Here is a 14,286-nt window from a genome sequence, read left to right as displayed (position 1 = left end):
CCCTCTAGTGGAACTGAATTTATGTAGAACAGCTCAAGGCTCACGTAGTACATTCTTATCAATGTTTGTTAGGTTGGGGAGGGTATTTTCTTTGCTCTTTCCCAGCGTCGCTCTTCGGTTGGATGGCTTCCACTCCTAAAGATAGGCCTATTGTTGCTACAGTCCTCCTGTGTCCTTTGTGCAGCTGTTCTTATACCAACGCTGTATGTGTTAGACTTTGAATGTTATTCCCTTGTCTGACCACTTGGAAGTGCAATAGGTACTTGCTACTTGTCTCAGCAGTCCTATTTTGTGTCTACTAATCAGCTGAATTTTGGCTTCTGTACACAGGAGCAGCAGGATACGTTCCCACTACAGCAGGTGCTGAAAGTGGCAAACACAGAGAGGGAGTTTGGCAATTACCTCTTCCGCCAGAAGCGCTTCATGGATGCCAGAGAGAGATACAAGCGGGTAATAAAACCAGGATGACAGGGTTATGCAGTCTATAGAAGATAGTAAGTGACAACTAAGCATTAGCTGGAAGCACAAAGTGGAAAACAGTTTAGAGAACAATTACCCTCTAGCATAATACACCTGGGAAACACAGTTAAGCTAAAGTTTTAAATTCTGTTAGAAGTTGATAATTTAAGGACCGTATGAAGCAGCTGTCTTTGTATGCTCAGCCAAGGTATGTGTTGAACAGCAATGAAAGGAAATACAGGTTGGTACTAGTATGTGAATCGCAGGTCCCAGTTAGTATAGGCAGGAAATGTACAGATGGGTTGGCGTGCTTGGAACACAGCTCAAGTTCTAGAAATGGCTTTGAACATAATTACTTCAATTGCGACCGTCACCTAGCTGGAATCCTCCAGCACAGCTTTCAGCAGAAAGAGGAGAGCCTAGCCCTAGGGCATGGCCTTGGGCAAGGAGGGAGCGCTGAGATAACATTTTCAGAAGTAACTTAGGCTCTCAGAACACCAAGATTTATTAAAAGTCTAATCCCTCTAAATCACTGAAGTGCTTTTGAAAATTTGACTCGTAGTCTCCCAACAAGGAAATGTTACCCCATCACCTGTCGCTGGGAGACTTTATCTTTTTGTTTCTAATGCCACAAGCTGTGCTCCCACTCCTAGTCTTTAGCTAGGGCGTGAGTGTTTGTGTCTTACAGAAATGTTGTTTCTGTTGAGGATACCTTCTCTACCGCCACTTTTGCCTGGGCGGGGATGTACTTAAGTGAAATGTCTGTGGATGGTTTCCTCTTCTACCCACGCTTTTAAAATGTGTGAGATTTTCCTTTCTGCAGTGTATATATTAGAAAAGACAGTAATTCCAAACAACCTCTGTAGCGTTCACAGTGAGCTAGGCACTTCAAAATCGAAACCAGAAACCAGGTCCCTGGTCTAATCTCAGTCAGCAAGGAGCGGAAGAGGTATGCTGGGCCACGACTGCAAATGACTGAGCTGACTGGTCATGTTCAGGGTGCATCGCAAATGCCATTCTATTTTTTGGCTTTTTCTCTGAAACCTGTTTCAAAGGTGGTTAAGTTGATGTGTGTCTCTCTCTAGATCAGTGGTCAGGTAAAGTCCTCAATTTTCCACAGACGTATGCACCATGCATTATTCCTATGGTTTTTTTAATCCCATCTGCCCAGGCCTCTTCGATCCTGTGTCGCAGGCCTTCCAGTGGGGATGAGCAGTGCCAGATTGATGCTGCCAAACTGCTGGTGTTCCTGAATCTGTCATTTACTTACCTGAAGCTGGAGCGTCCTGTCCGAGCTCTGACATATGGAGAAAAGGCGCTGGAGATCGACGAGAGAAATGCCAAAGCATTATTCAGGTGTGGCCAGGTGAGCAAAAGTAGATTCCTCTGTTGGGTTAAAAAAACCAGTGTCCAGTGGCACCTTAAAGACTAACAGATTTATTTGGACATAAGCTTTTGTGGGTAAAAACCCCCCTTCTTCAGATGCATGGAGTGTCTGTGGGTTAAGAGGTTGCATGAAGCTAAACCCCAGCCTTGCTAGTCTGTGGGGAAGACCTGCAATAGAATAAAATGAGCCGCTCAGAAAATCTGTTAGAAATCCTGGACCAGGCTTTCAGATGTGCTGTGTGTCCACAGCTACCATAAGAGTTGGTGGGAGTTGTGCTGAATGCTCATGTCTGAAAACCTGGCCCTTTGCAAATACATTGCACAGCTCTGTTTTTTCATGGATTCAGACAGTTGTTTAGGAATTACTTATTTCCAAAACTTGAAACATGTACATCTCTACCTCGATATAACGCTGTCCTCGGGAGCCAAAAAATCTTACCGCGTTATAGGTGAAACCGCGTTATATCGAACTTGCTTTGATCCACCAGAGTGCGCAGCTCCCCCCCCCCCCCCGGAGCACTGCTTTACCGTGTTATATCGGGTCCGTTATGTCGGGGTAGAGGTGTATTCCCATAAAGTAATCCTGAAGAGCTACTGTGAGGAGATATTTATTCTCTAATTCTTGTCCTTCTTTCAACGACAGGCTTGTCTCTCTCTGACAGAATATGAAAAAGCTCGGGATTTCCTTGTCAGAGCTCAAAAAGAACAGCCCTTTAACCACGATATTAACAATGAGCTGAAAAAGCTGGCCAGGTGAGAGAACTCCTTCTCGCTATTGTGAGAGGTGCGGGAGAGATTGCTTAGGTGGACAAAAAAATACACACTTCAGTACCTTCCACAAGGCAAATAACTGTCTAGAAATTCTCTCCAGAATGTGTTAAAAGAAAGAGCTAGCAGACTAGCTTTTGTAAAGATTAAATCAGCAAATGGTTGAGCTCTGGAAACACAAGTCTTTAAAAGGGGGGGGGGGGGATTTAGTTTGATTAATTTGCAGATGCAGTACTTCAGAGTGACTCGTGAGTACATGACAGAGATCCACTGTTTCCATACAATTGCTCTGGGGGGAATATCTCGGTTGCAGCTGCTATACACTTCACTCGAGTGGGTAGGGCAGGCTGATGATGACAGGCTAGGCTGGGAGTGCTGAAATATCTTGACATCAATAAAATATTGTACATTAGAGTTCACTTCGAGAAGGTCCTGTTTCCTTTAAGATGTGTTGGTTGACTTCCCCTGCTTTTCCACTATTGAGGAGGATACTTACCACTTACAGCACTGTCAAAATCTCCCTGCAAATTAGTTAGTGTTTGCAAAGCAAATTTCATGCTGCCTTGGTGATGATAAATCAACAGTCTTGGAGAAATAAACTTTGTTTGCCCCCAGAAGAAGTACAACACAAGCAGTCGCAGCACAATCTTCCCTACCAATGTGCTTGGTCAAGTTTTCATGAGACCAACTCTAGTGTCCCCATTGCATTCTGTTCTTGTCGTCTTGGGGAAATATCAACAAAGGAACAGAGGGTCCTGTGGCACCTTTAAGACTAACAGATCCAGACTAACACGGCTACCCCTCTGATACTTGATCAACAAAGGAGTTGTTCGTGCCAGTTATGTTGCAAACACTTTTGGGAACTATGCAATGAGGACCTCAGAGCTACAGCGAGGTCACCAACTCACTTTAGGTCGGCATCAGAACAGCTGTTGGGTTGAACTAACCAGTTTCATTCTGGCCAGCCCAGGTCAGCTCCAGGCCAAGTCTGTAATGGCAGAGGTGAAAGCTTACCTCTTCGCTGCCCTGCATATGTCAGGACATTCCACTCTTCAGCTCTCTGGCATGACCACGTCTTGCCTTGGTTGAAGTGCTTGCTTGCAGTGTGAGTATTGCCTGGCCCTTTCGCAATCCTCTAGTTCTTTGCCCTGCCCATGAATTAGACTAGAGAAAATACAGAGCAAAGGAAGTGAAGTGGACTTGGTGTTATGAGAGACCAGGAGCATTATTTCTGTGCCCTTTGAGAGAAGGCAGAAGAAAAGAGAAGTAAAGGGATGGAAAATGATGCCCCCCCTTGAGGCATGGGCTTGAATGTTCCTTTCTCCAGTTGTGGAAAGTTGCATTATGAGTGTGGGTGAAAGGCTCTATTTCTCAGACCTCAGTTTTGTGCTGTTAATCTGTTGGTAAGTTGTAATCAAGTTGTAAGTAGCAACCCGCTGTGCAGAGGGCAGTGGATGTTGATGAGATATTATGAAATATGGTGTTCAGCATCTTAATCTGTCAATTATATATCTCAATCCCAAGGTGCTAAATGCATTACAAACACAGCTAAACAAGCAGAAATTATAAAATGATTCTGGATGACTAGGTGGTTAGCCTATTAGATTCAGGACTAGATTTTGCATCCAGTCTTATAGCTTGTGGACTGATCTGTACTGTAGTAGGATGCCCAAGAAGTAATTGATTCTGGGTAGCTTCATGTAAGATCTTATGTAGAGTTTAGACCGTCTAAGTTTTCGTCAAGACTCTTGATAGATAGATAGATATAGGGTCTAATTCTGACCAATATAAGGTGTGTGTAGCTCTCTTGACTTTTATGGGCTAATCCTAATCTTTTTTCTTAGGTGTGAGCTGAGCAAAATAAAACCCATCAGATATAAAATATCTCTAAACCACAGAGAACTAACAAGGTGCTCTAGAGTCCAGGTTGAATTCAGGTTTGTCGTCTTCTCTCCCTTTTGTCTTTGGGTGCTGCAGCATGTGCAACTTAAAAAGCATACACCCTGGAACTTGAGCACAATGGAGGAGCTGGCTAAGGGAATGTCAGTTTGCAGTTTCTGCTTCTGTGGGTTGGTGTCAGAAATTAAAATTAGCATTATCGTCTTTTTTTTTTTTTTCACTTTACTAATCTAAAAAAACCTTAATGTACAATAGAAGAAAACAATGTTTTCAGGCTGAATGTGAGGTAACTGGCTAAATCTGTTTAGCTTTGTCAAATTGGCACACCTCTAGGGCTCCTTGATGTGATCTGGGAAAAACTACAAAAGATGGAGTATAAGTGATCTCTCTCCTGCCATCCATCTCCAACCCTCTGACAAACAGAGGCTAGGGACACCATTCCTTACCTGTTCTGGCTAATAGCCATTAATGGACTTAACCTCCATGAATGTATCTAGTTCTCTTTTAAGGCTAGGACTATAACAGGGTTTCACGACCTCCTCAGGCAAGGAGTTCCCCAGGTTTACTGTGCGCTGTGTGAAGAAGAACTTCCTTTTATTTGTTTTAAACCTGCTGCCCATTAATTTCATTTGGTGGCCCCTAGTTCTTATACTATGGGAACAAGTAAATAACTTTTCCTTATTCACTTTCTCCACATCACTCATGATTTTATTAATCCAAAACAATCCATACCAGCTGAAGGAGACTTTCTGTATTTAGAATCAGAGAATATTAGGGTTGGACGAGACCTCGGGAGGTCATCTAGCTCGACCCCCTGCTCAAAGCAGGACCGACACCAACTAAATCATCCCATCATCTGGTGGAGCTCTGTTCTCCAGCACTTCTTAAAATAATACCTAGCTCTCAAAAGGCTTTCGACTTGCCTATTTAAGTTCTTTTTGAAAAACAACAGAGTATTGGAAGAAGTGAGGTTTTTACCCACGAAAGCTTATGCCCAAATAAATCTGTTAGTCTTTAAGGTGCCACCAGACTCCTTGTTGTTTTTGTAGATAACAGACTAACACGGCTACCCCCTGATACTTAACAGAGTATATTGATTAGTAATAATACCCAGCTCTTTTATAGTTCTTTTAATCAATAGCGCTCATTCAATAACTGGATTTCACTGTATTTAACAGAGTATTGAAAAACCACAGCTAAAACCATAATTCAGCTATGTGTCCGAAGTCAAATTGTGATGGAAAATCCAAGCTTGTTCTCAGTGGGGCTAATGTAGGCAAGATCCCACCAAAGCATGATTTTTTTGGAGCTTACAGAGCCATTAGAAATGCTGCCAAACGCATTTGGTGCTTATGAGCACAGCTTTCGTTAGCTGTGGTAGGTTCCCCATTTTGTTGGGTTGTGATGGCTTTCGTGATGTGAACAAGTGTCATCTAGACTGACTTTTGCTTTCACGTGGACTCTACTTGGATCTCCAAAGGTAAAATGTTTGAACCTTCTATGCCACCTAGATGTATCCTCCCTGTTTTACCTGTCTCCAAAACTGAAAGAATAAGGTTGATTCTTATGGTGAGATTTGTGTCTGGAGGGTAGTGGTGTATTTTACTTGGTGGTAGTAGTTATGGCTCAAAAAAGACTTGGTCTTGGATACCTCCAACTCTGCAACATAATTCTGTTTGTATAGGATCAAAAATCACGTTTTTAGTACAGTTCAAAAGGTAATAAGTCTGTCTGTTGAGCCATTTACACCCCTGATTGTGTCCTGGTATAGCCCTGTTCAGAGCAGTTCTTCCCTCCGTATTGATGTACATATTGGTTTAGCTGTCGAAATAGCCATCCTGTAACAATGTGCCCGATTTTGCAGCTGTTACAGGGACTACATGGATAAGGAGAAGGAAATGTGCTGCCGAATGTTTGCTCCTCTCAGCTTTTCTCCTGTGGAACCAGAAATAAAGGTAACAAACAAACAGTCAAAAGGAGCATGTGGGTTGAAACAGGCTTGTTTCTTTTCAGATCTTCATGTCTTGCCTGGGCTTGTATTCACTGGCAACCACAAAACTGCTGAACATAATTTCTCTCCTCTGCCTGAAAGCTGCAGAGGAAGAACCTAACATAGGAGTGTTTGTAGTGGAGTGTGGCAGTAAGGTATTGTCCAACCCTAACTTCTGGACCTGTAAAATGTTGTCTACACTTTGTAGGATGACCATATCTCCCTGTGCTGAATACGGGACACCTGGTAAAATTACTCGTATTCAAGCGAGTTCAACGGCAATCAGTCCGAACTAGGCAGTACAAACGTTGAAATTAACATCAAGTTGACTGAGCCCCTGTTGAAAAGAAATACTGCCTAGCTGGATTCTTTTTATTTCCCTTCTTATCTTTAGGGCTTTAGGGTTCACATAGGGAGGGGTGACACCCCCCCTCCCCTCTTCCTCCCCCCATACACACAGGGAGAGGTCACACACACACTCACTCACACACAGATATATATATATATATTCCTGTACACCTCTCTCACATGGTGGGGGGGTGACCAACCGACCCAGCCCTCCCTGCTCGGTGCTCTCCGCCCTCCATGCCTGACTGGTCCCTGGGACAGACCCACCTCTCCTGGTGCCTTGTCTTCCCAAGGCAACACGTGGGGTAGGGTGGGGGGAGATGCAGGGTCACATCCCCCCCCCCCCAGATTTCTGCCAGGGTTCACACCAGAATGTGGCGAGCAGCAGCCTTTCAGCTCTGTGCAGGAGTGATGGGAGCTGCTTCCAACCACAGGGGAGGAGGCAGGGGAAGGGATGACCTGGCTTGTGGCTTTGCAGAGCTCATCTCGTCTCCTCCCGTATGGCTGGAAGCAGCTTGTCCCTTCCTGCCCGCACAGTGTCGAAAGGCAGCTGACACCTTCAGGCTGCTGCTGGCCACTGACATAACCCCGGCTACAGCGTGGGCAGGAAGAAGTTAAGCCCTAAAGATGCGTTGTGCACCAGAGCCCAGGGAACCTGATTGCAGAGGCTTCAAGGAACCCAGCCAGAGAGGCGGCTCAGTAGGGGAGGGTGCCTAGGGGACGGAGCAGCCCGGCGCTCCCTGGGGGAAGGACCCAGAGTGGGGGAGGAGGGCAAAGAGGGTGCTAAGCCCCTGCCCCGGGGGCTGCTGTAGAGCCTTCAGGTTCAGGGTGTGAACAGGCTGGAAATCGCTTTCTCGCCACTCCCCCCCACTCCAGAGCTTAGCTGAGAAGCCTCCCCGTGCCAGCGCTGTGTGGGGCTTTGGCACATGCAGGGCTTGGCTTCTCCCTGGGCTAGTGCCCTGGGCCAGTGGGTATTGTGCTTTCCCGGGGCACCAGCCCAGCCAGGCTGTTGGTCAGCTGAGCACCCCAACCAGGGGCTGGTTCTCCGCACAACGCTGGGAGTGGGACGTGCCCCGCTGGGGGAGATATGGAGGAGCAGCGCGGGGGGTGGGTGGGTGGAGGGCAAAGCAGGGAGAGGACAGCAAGAGTGGGAGCACATAAAGGGCTGATGGGTGGGCAGCAGAGGCGACATGTAACCGGCCACCTGGTGCCTGCCCACACTCACCAGCGACCACAGCTCGCAGCCAGCACCAGCCGGAAATGGGACGAGGGGTGGGGCCCTGCTGGCTGAGAGCCGGCATGCAGTGAGGGCTGCGCTAATGGACCAGCCGGGGGAGCAGCCAGCCCCGCACGCTGCATCTTCGTCCCGCCACCAGCCTTTCACACCCACTCTGGACCCCACTCACCGCTGCCGGGCAGGCATCTGACTAGCAGGGATCTGGCCAGCAGCAGGACCCGCCAGTATTGATGGGAGGGGGAGACAGAAAATATGGGACAATTTGCCCATGGTGTGTGGTGTGTGGTTTTTTTTTTTTTTAAAGAAAAAGTCGGGACACTTTCAGGAGGGCTTAAATATGGCACTGTCCCTTTAAAAATGGAACATCTGGTCACTAACGCTTTGAGGAAAGATGTGTTCTCAGAGGAGAGTTATCAGGTGGGCAGTCAAGCAGCAGATCAGTGGGTTAGGAAATCCCTAAATTGGCAACAAGAACACCTTCAGTGACTCATTCTTCCCCTTACAACCCTCCCACCCCCTCTTTCTTCCTGCCTGATCACCACAGCAACGGCAAGTTCCAGAGAAAGCTATGTGTGGCCTGCCTTATAAGAGAAAATCGCTTCAGAGGGTCAATCTGGAGTTCTGCTTCATGGTATTGAGATGGTGGCCCATATGTCTTATCACAGTGGCTGAGGATGCAGGAGTACGTTGGCAGGGACATGGCTTCAGAATATTGGGATTGGCTCTCCCTAGGCTGTGGTGCGTTAATGATACGTGCTTTAGCGAAAGTGAAGTTTGGAAGGCTTTCAGAATTCTGAGATTGGTCTTTTGCTGTATAGGTGAGAAATTCTGCTCTTTGAGTTGGATGTGTATCCCGATTGCAATATTTGAACTGGTGCTAAGAACTTGGAACAGGTTTTTTTTGATACCACTAAATCTTTCCTGTGAGCAAATCCATAAACTTCTTCCAATCATAGGTGCTTCTACTCTAAGGCCACGGAAAGATTGGCCTGCAGGAAATAAAGGGGTATATCAGTCAAATGACTATATGAAGATCATAAAAACAGAAACCTTCATATATGGTCTGATCTTGGCTGAGATACCCTGACCTGCGTATCTCCAAAATGTGGCTGGGGAACTCTGCCAGCCCTATGCTCTCAGCTCAGATACGCTCCAAGGCTGGTAAATAAGGCATGTCTCTAGGGTTTGCATCTGAGGCCATGCAAGAGAGCTACACTCTTAAATCAAAATCCTTCTGAGTGTACATGCTGGAGTACCAGTCCCAGATGGCAACAGGAGATGTGCCCATCAAGAGTAACTACCAACTCCCACCTGGAACTGAAGGAGCTTAAGTCAAACTCAACAGTGGAGTCCACTGCACTCAAAAGAACCAGCTCCACCCTTATAAAGCTGTCTGAATCGGCTGGCCAATAATCTCTGCTTCCCAGGAGCAATCATGGCTTACATCCAGACTAGTAGCATCTGACAGTCACACGCTGGGTCTAGTCTGCAGTGGGTAGAGATGGAGCAGTCAGCTTCTTATCCTAATCCATAATCAACTCCAGGTTCAATTGAGAAACTTCTCCAGCCCCGCTCCCAATCCGATCTACTAGCAGCTAAATAAATAGACCTGTCCACAAAGACTGATCGACCTCATAGGCTTCCAAAACTGCGCAGCAGGGAAGTCATCCTCCCTCGGGATCAATGGCCCTGTTCCCTTTCACTGCCCGCACAGGTCACCATGGTTCTATGATCAATTCTGCTGAGGCTGAAGTGTCAGTACGAAGACCCTCTATGCAGGCAGAATGCTGCAGATCTCCTTCTCTGTGACCATAGCATCTGCCAGAGCCCAACCAAAGGAACCGTTCTGACTTGTAGGCCTAATAAACCCAGACTGCCTACTGATAAGCACAGGAGTTCTCCTCTTTTGCTGACAGAACTGTGAGAATCTGATAACCTTTGGGTCCTGAGAGAAACATTGGAGCAGAAAACAGCATTCCACCATCCGCTTTGAGAACTGAGCTTAGTTCCACACGTGGGACTGACAAGTCCATGCCACTGTTGTGGTGGTTAGGGGGCATCTCAGGCCCAGCAAGGAAAAAGATGTTGATAAAAAACCTGGCATGCTTCTATAATATTTAAGCAATTAAGTGTGGTCTGGCGTTTTGTGTCTGCACTGGCATTATTCCCATTGTAATCATCCTAAATCTTCTCAACCCCTTACTAAGCACACACAAAGGAAAACAGTTAAATGCTTTAAAACTTAAAGAATTAAGGCATTTGTTTTAACTGTTTTCCATATTCACTTTCGCTGTACAGAATCTCTTTGGGGGGGGGGGAGTCACTGCTTGATGGTCTCTTTAAATGATTTGATCTGTTCTTTTTTTGGAGGTGGAAGAAAGTTATTTTAAATGTTGCTGTTGAAGTCCAATCATGTTTCTATTAAGACAAACACAGGGAGAAAGAAAGGTTAACAAAAGATACATTATCTGTCTTCTGTCTCTGCTTATTTTCACTTGCAACCTAGCTGCTGGAGAGAAACATGCTGCTGTTCGCTATTCTGAGATCTGGCAAACTGAACCAACATTGCGCTGTTGGAGGTATTGCTTTCTGGTCACAGGCGCATAGCAGTGTTGCAAAAGGTGGAGTTGTCTTGGCCAGTTAAGCCAGGCTCTTGTTAGACGGGGCAAAAAGAGAGACCTCCTTGTCTTTCCTCGTCTATGGGGAGGGTTTAACAGCAGAACCGTAGGGTCACATTCCAGATGGTCAGGATCTTGACATACAGGTGGGTATGTCATCGGGTTCCCTCTCTGGCTTGCTTTGGTCAGGGCAGTGGAAGCTCGGTGGTTCCCTTGTGGATCCCAGGAGACAGGAGGGGCAGCAGCAGCCATGATTTGGGGACACTTCCTCCTTCCTGTCCTGCTGCCCCCCAGGGTCTTTCCCGGATCTCCAGATACACAGTGCCCAGAAAGGGGAGGCAGCCTCTTCCCATTGTGATTAACCAATCAGAGCGTTTTGATTTCAACCTAACCACCTCCTCCCATTTAGAGAATCTTTCCGATTGTTGTCCTGTCAACCGGTGACTTAACCTGAAGCTTGTCCTTTTAACGTTAACAATCCAGTTTGTACCAGCATTGGTCTCCAGCTTTGGCTTGTTTTTATAAACCGTTTTCTATCACTGGCTAAGCTGCATTTGTTACCTTGGATAGCTCAGAATACAGGCCCCTGCACACCACCCACCGCAGCTTGGCTATGTGCCCCGACTAGCTGTTTGGGAGCACATCTGCCTAGTGCCAAAAGATCGTCACTGTCTCCCTGGGGGCAGTCGAGCACTTGCCTTGAGACATGCTATCGTCTGATTCTCTTCTAAGGGCTTTCTGCCAACAATCTTCATTATGAGGCGCGGGAGCGAAGCGGCTTCAGTAGCATGTGACTCTTGCTGATCCCCTCAATCCCTCCCTTCCCCGTCAGGGTTCAAGCCGGCTCATGGCACGCACAATGCTGCGGGTAGCAAAGGATGAGCTCAGAGCAACCCACAGATAAAATACGTGCCAGTACTTCAAGTACTGTAGTTCTGGATCCCCACACTTGTGTCTACAAGTGCCTGAGACACCGAGGTTGGAATCCTTTGGAAAGCAGTGGCTGGGGCAATCCCCCTTTAGTTCAGCTCCTGCAGTCCTGTTCTCATGGAGCAATGATCGGGTTAACCAAGGACCAGCCAGCGGCCATAAAGCAGAGTAGTTATTTAGAACAAAAAGCATTACAAAACCAGGTCTTAACAACAATAAAGAGCTTGGATTATGTGAGAGTGATCTCTCCCCTTATGCTAGGGTGGACACTTCATACAATTTTCAGTTCCTTGTTTACCAGGATCTCTTTAACCAGGTCAAACCAGTCTGTGCCACTTTCCACAAGGTCCAAGTCTTCTCCAGGCTGGTTACCAGCCTGGGGATTTGTGTTAATTACCCTGCAGTGATTTTAGTTCCCACAGGAAAGTCCTGTAACTCCCCCATCGAGCTAGAATACAATACCTCGGCCATGCAGGTACATGTAACATTTATAAAGTTGATGCTATAGTCCTTGGATATGCCATGCATCCGTCATATGTCACAAGCATTATTCAAAGTAAGCCAGGGTGGCAGAATGGGGCCATGAGTATTGAGGTCTGACAAATATAATTTTAAATTTGTCTGGCTGGCTTTCAGGGCCTTTCTGCCTGACGCAAAGGGGAGAGTGATCCAGGTTCTACCATGTGTTACATCCATTTGCTCATTCTAATGGCCACTGTTAGAAAGCAACTTCCATCCATTGGTGCATCCATCACCATGTCTTCCATGCTGGTGGTGTTGATCTGGGCAAGAAGAATGTCTTGGTGGATTGATCCCAAGTGAGGTTTGCTGTGTGAAAAACGCCATATTTAAGAATTCTGTATTCTGTATGCCTTTGTAGAGAGAGAACTCAAAGATCTATTTGCAGTGGGGTGTCAACACTTCTTTTACACAGTGGAAAGGAAAAGAGTGTTTTGGGTTTTTTTAATTTTTCTGACAGGTGGCTTTTTACTGGACTGTAGCAAGGGGTTTCTTCTGTGCACTTCAACACTTTGGGAAATAAAGTATCTAGGAAGATAGACACTGAGTCCAGCATTGTGGAGAGCTCCCCACAGGACAGGTTAGTGCAGGTACTGGGAGCCCATCTAGCCTTGGCAAAAGCATCAGTAGTTCAACTCCCCACACTTCCCCATCATCTTTCATAGAAACGGGGTCAGATCTTCCATCTGGACACACAGGGTAGTTGTCTGGACCATGGAACCCTAGCAGACTGTGACTGACCTTTGTAACCTTTTCCTAACAACAACAATATTGCTGTACTTCCAAGTATCCACGAGACAAACATATGTAGCAAAGTGTGTGGTCTGAAAAGATTGCTCATCTGTCTCTGCTATCCTAGACTATTTATTATCTTTTATTCAAGTCTGGTTTGGCTTTAAGCGCAGTCAAAGGTCATCTGGCAGCCGGGCTAACTTATGCCCGTTTTTCAGCCAGGAGATTCACTTGTGGGGTGAACAGCCACCTTCTTGGGATTTCTCATTGTTTCCCACACTGCTGGACAGGGAGGGAGAGGAGCAGCTGCAGAAGAGCTGTTTGATGTGGAGACCTACAGGGTTCAATCCTGTCATGATTATTTAGTGTCTACATACACTTGGTGGTAAATTTTGAGATGATACAGACTACATGACCAGCAGCCCAGACAGCAGTGATCCCGGTTCTCTTGGTGCGTGGAAGGAACAGGAAGATTGATGAACTCTGGGAAAGGCTGAACTGAAGCCAGTGGAAGAGGGAAGCATCTTGTGGGAGCTGATTAATAAGTGCCACCATCTAAGCCTTAATCATGGCAGGTGGCCATCAGTAATCAGGACAACGTCAAGTCTTGGGGTTGTTGTAGGCTAATTGCTGATCTGGACACCCCGCTAGCACCAATCACAGGAAATGCTGCCTTCATTTGCTGCTAGTGAGATTCCATTTGCTCCTTATGAGTAACTGACTTAGAGTGATCTATGCCTTCAGCACCTCCAGCCTGCCCTACTGTTACTTGCTTTACCTGAGACCGAGCAAGAAGCTCGTAGAGAAGCTGCAGCTGGTGTATCGTGTGGTGGCTCGTAGAGAAGCTGCAGCTGGTGTATCGTGTGGTGGCTCGTCTCCTCAATAGGCTGAGACCGAGTGTTGTCTTATTTCCCCATTCCATGCAGTAGCCACTTACACATCTCTTTGAAGCAGGGCTGTTAAACATACAGCCCACTGGCCAGATCCAGCCTGCTGACCCTTCCCAGCCCCCAGGTCCCTCCTTGCACTTCTGCTGAGGGGCACCAGGAGACGCGGAACTCTTTGCACAGCACTTCGACTCCCCACAACTTCGGCTCAGGGCAAAAGCTGCATCTCCCTGCTGCTCCTCACTTCCAGGACCAAGGAGGCAGCTCCACTCCTTCCTGCTGCCTCCACCTCCAGGGAACAGAGGGGAGAGAAGAGAGTGAATCCTCAAAGAAACACTGGGATTCTCCTCCCAACCCCACCTCAAAGGACTGGGATAAAAGCAGTTAGGGGAGAATTCACTTGGGGTGAATGCCCAAAGGGGGGAAAAAATCCCAAAATGATGATGATTTGGTGGGGTGAGGAACTGATCCTAGAGGGAAATAAATAGGAGGAGAGTTCATGGGCAGAGGGGG

General features: G+C 46.7%; 1 protein-coding gene across 4 annotated transcripts in view; it reads left to right on the top strand.

The window, feature by feature from the left end:
* Positions 1-14,286, top strand: part of FKBP6 (FKBP prolyl isomerase family member 6 (inactive)) — a 63,010-nt gene that overhangs the window by 7,205 nt on the left and 41,519 nt on the right. For 3 of the 4 annotated variants that reach the window (XM_065573060.1, XM_065573062.1, XM_065573063.1), the window contains exons 5-8: positions 331-450; positions 1,631-1,825; positions 2,489-2,598; positions 6,377-6,467. In XM_065573060.1, the coding sequence (XP_065429132.1) occupies positions 331-450; positions 1,631-1,825; positions 2,489-2,598; positions 6,377-6,467 (516 nt within the window). Of the gene's footprint in view, positions 1-330; positions 451-1,630; positions 1,826-2,488; positions 2,599-4,457; positions 4,551-6,376; positions 6,468-14,286 lie in introns of all 4 variants that reach the window. The other variant, XM_065573061.1, reaches the window with a different exon arrangement.

The sequence above is a fragment of the Chrysemys picta genome, chromosome 19 (genome assembly GCF_011386835.1).
Source record: "Chrysemys picta bellii isolate R12L10 chromosome 19, ASM1138683v2, whole genome shotgun sequence".
In the NCBI taxonomy this organism is placed as follows: Eukaryota; Metazoa; Chordata; order Testudines; family Emydidae; genus Chrysemys; species Chrysemys picta.
The sequence above is the reverse complement of the archived record's forward strand: the minus strand, read 5'-3'. Positions and strand labels throughout refer to the sequence as shown.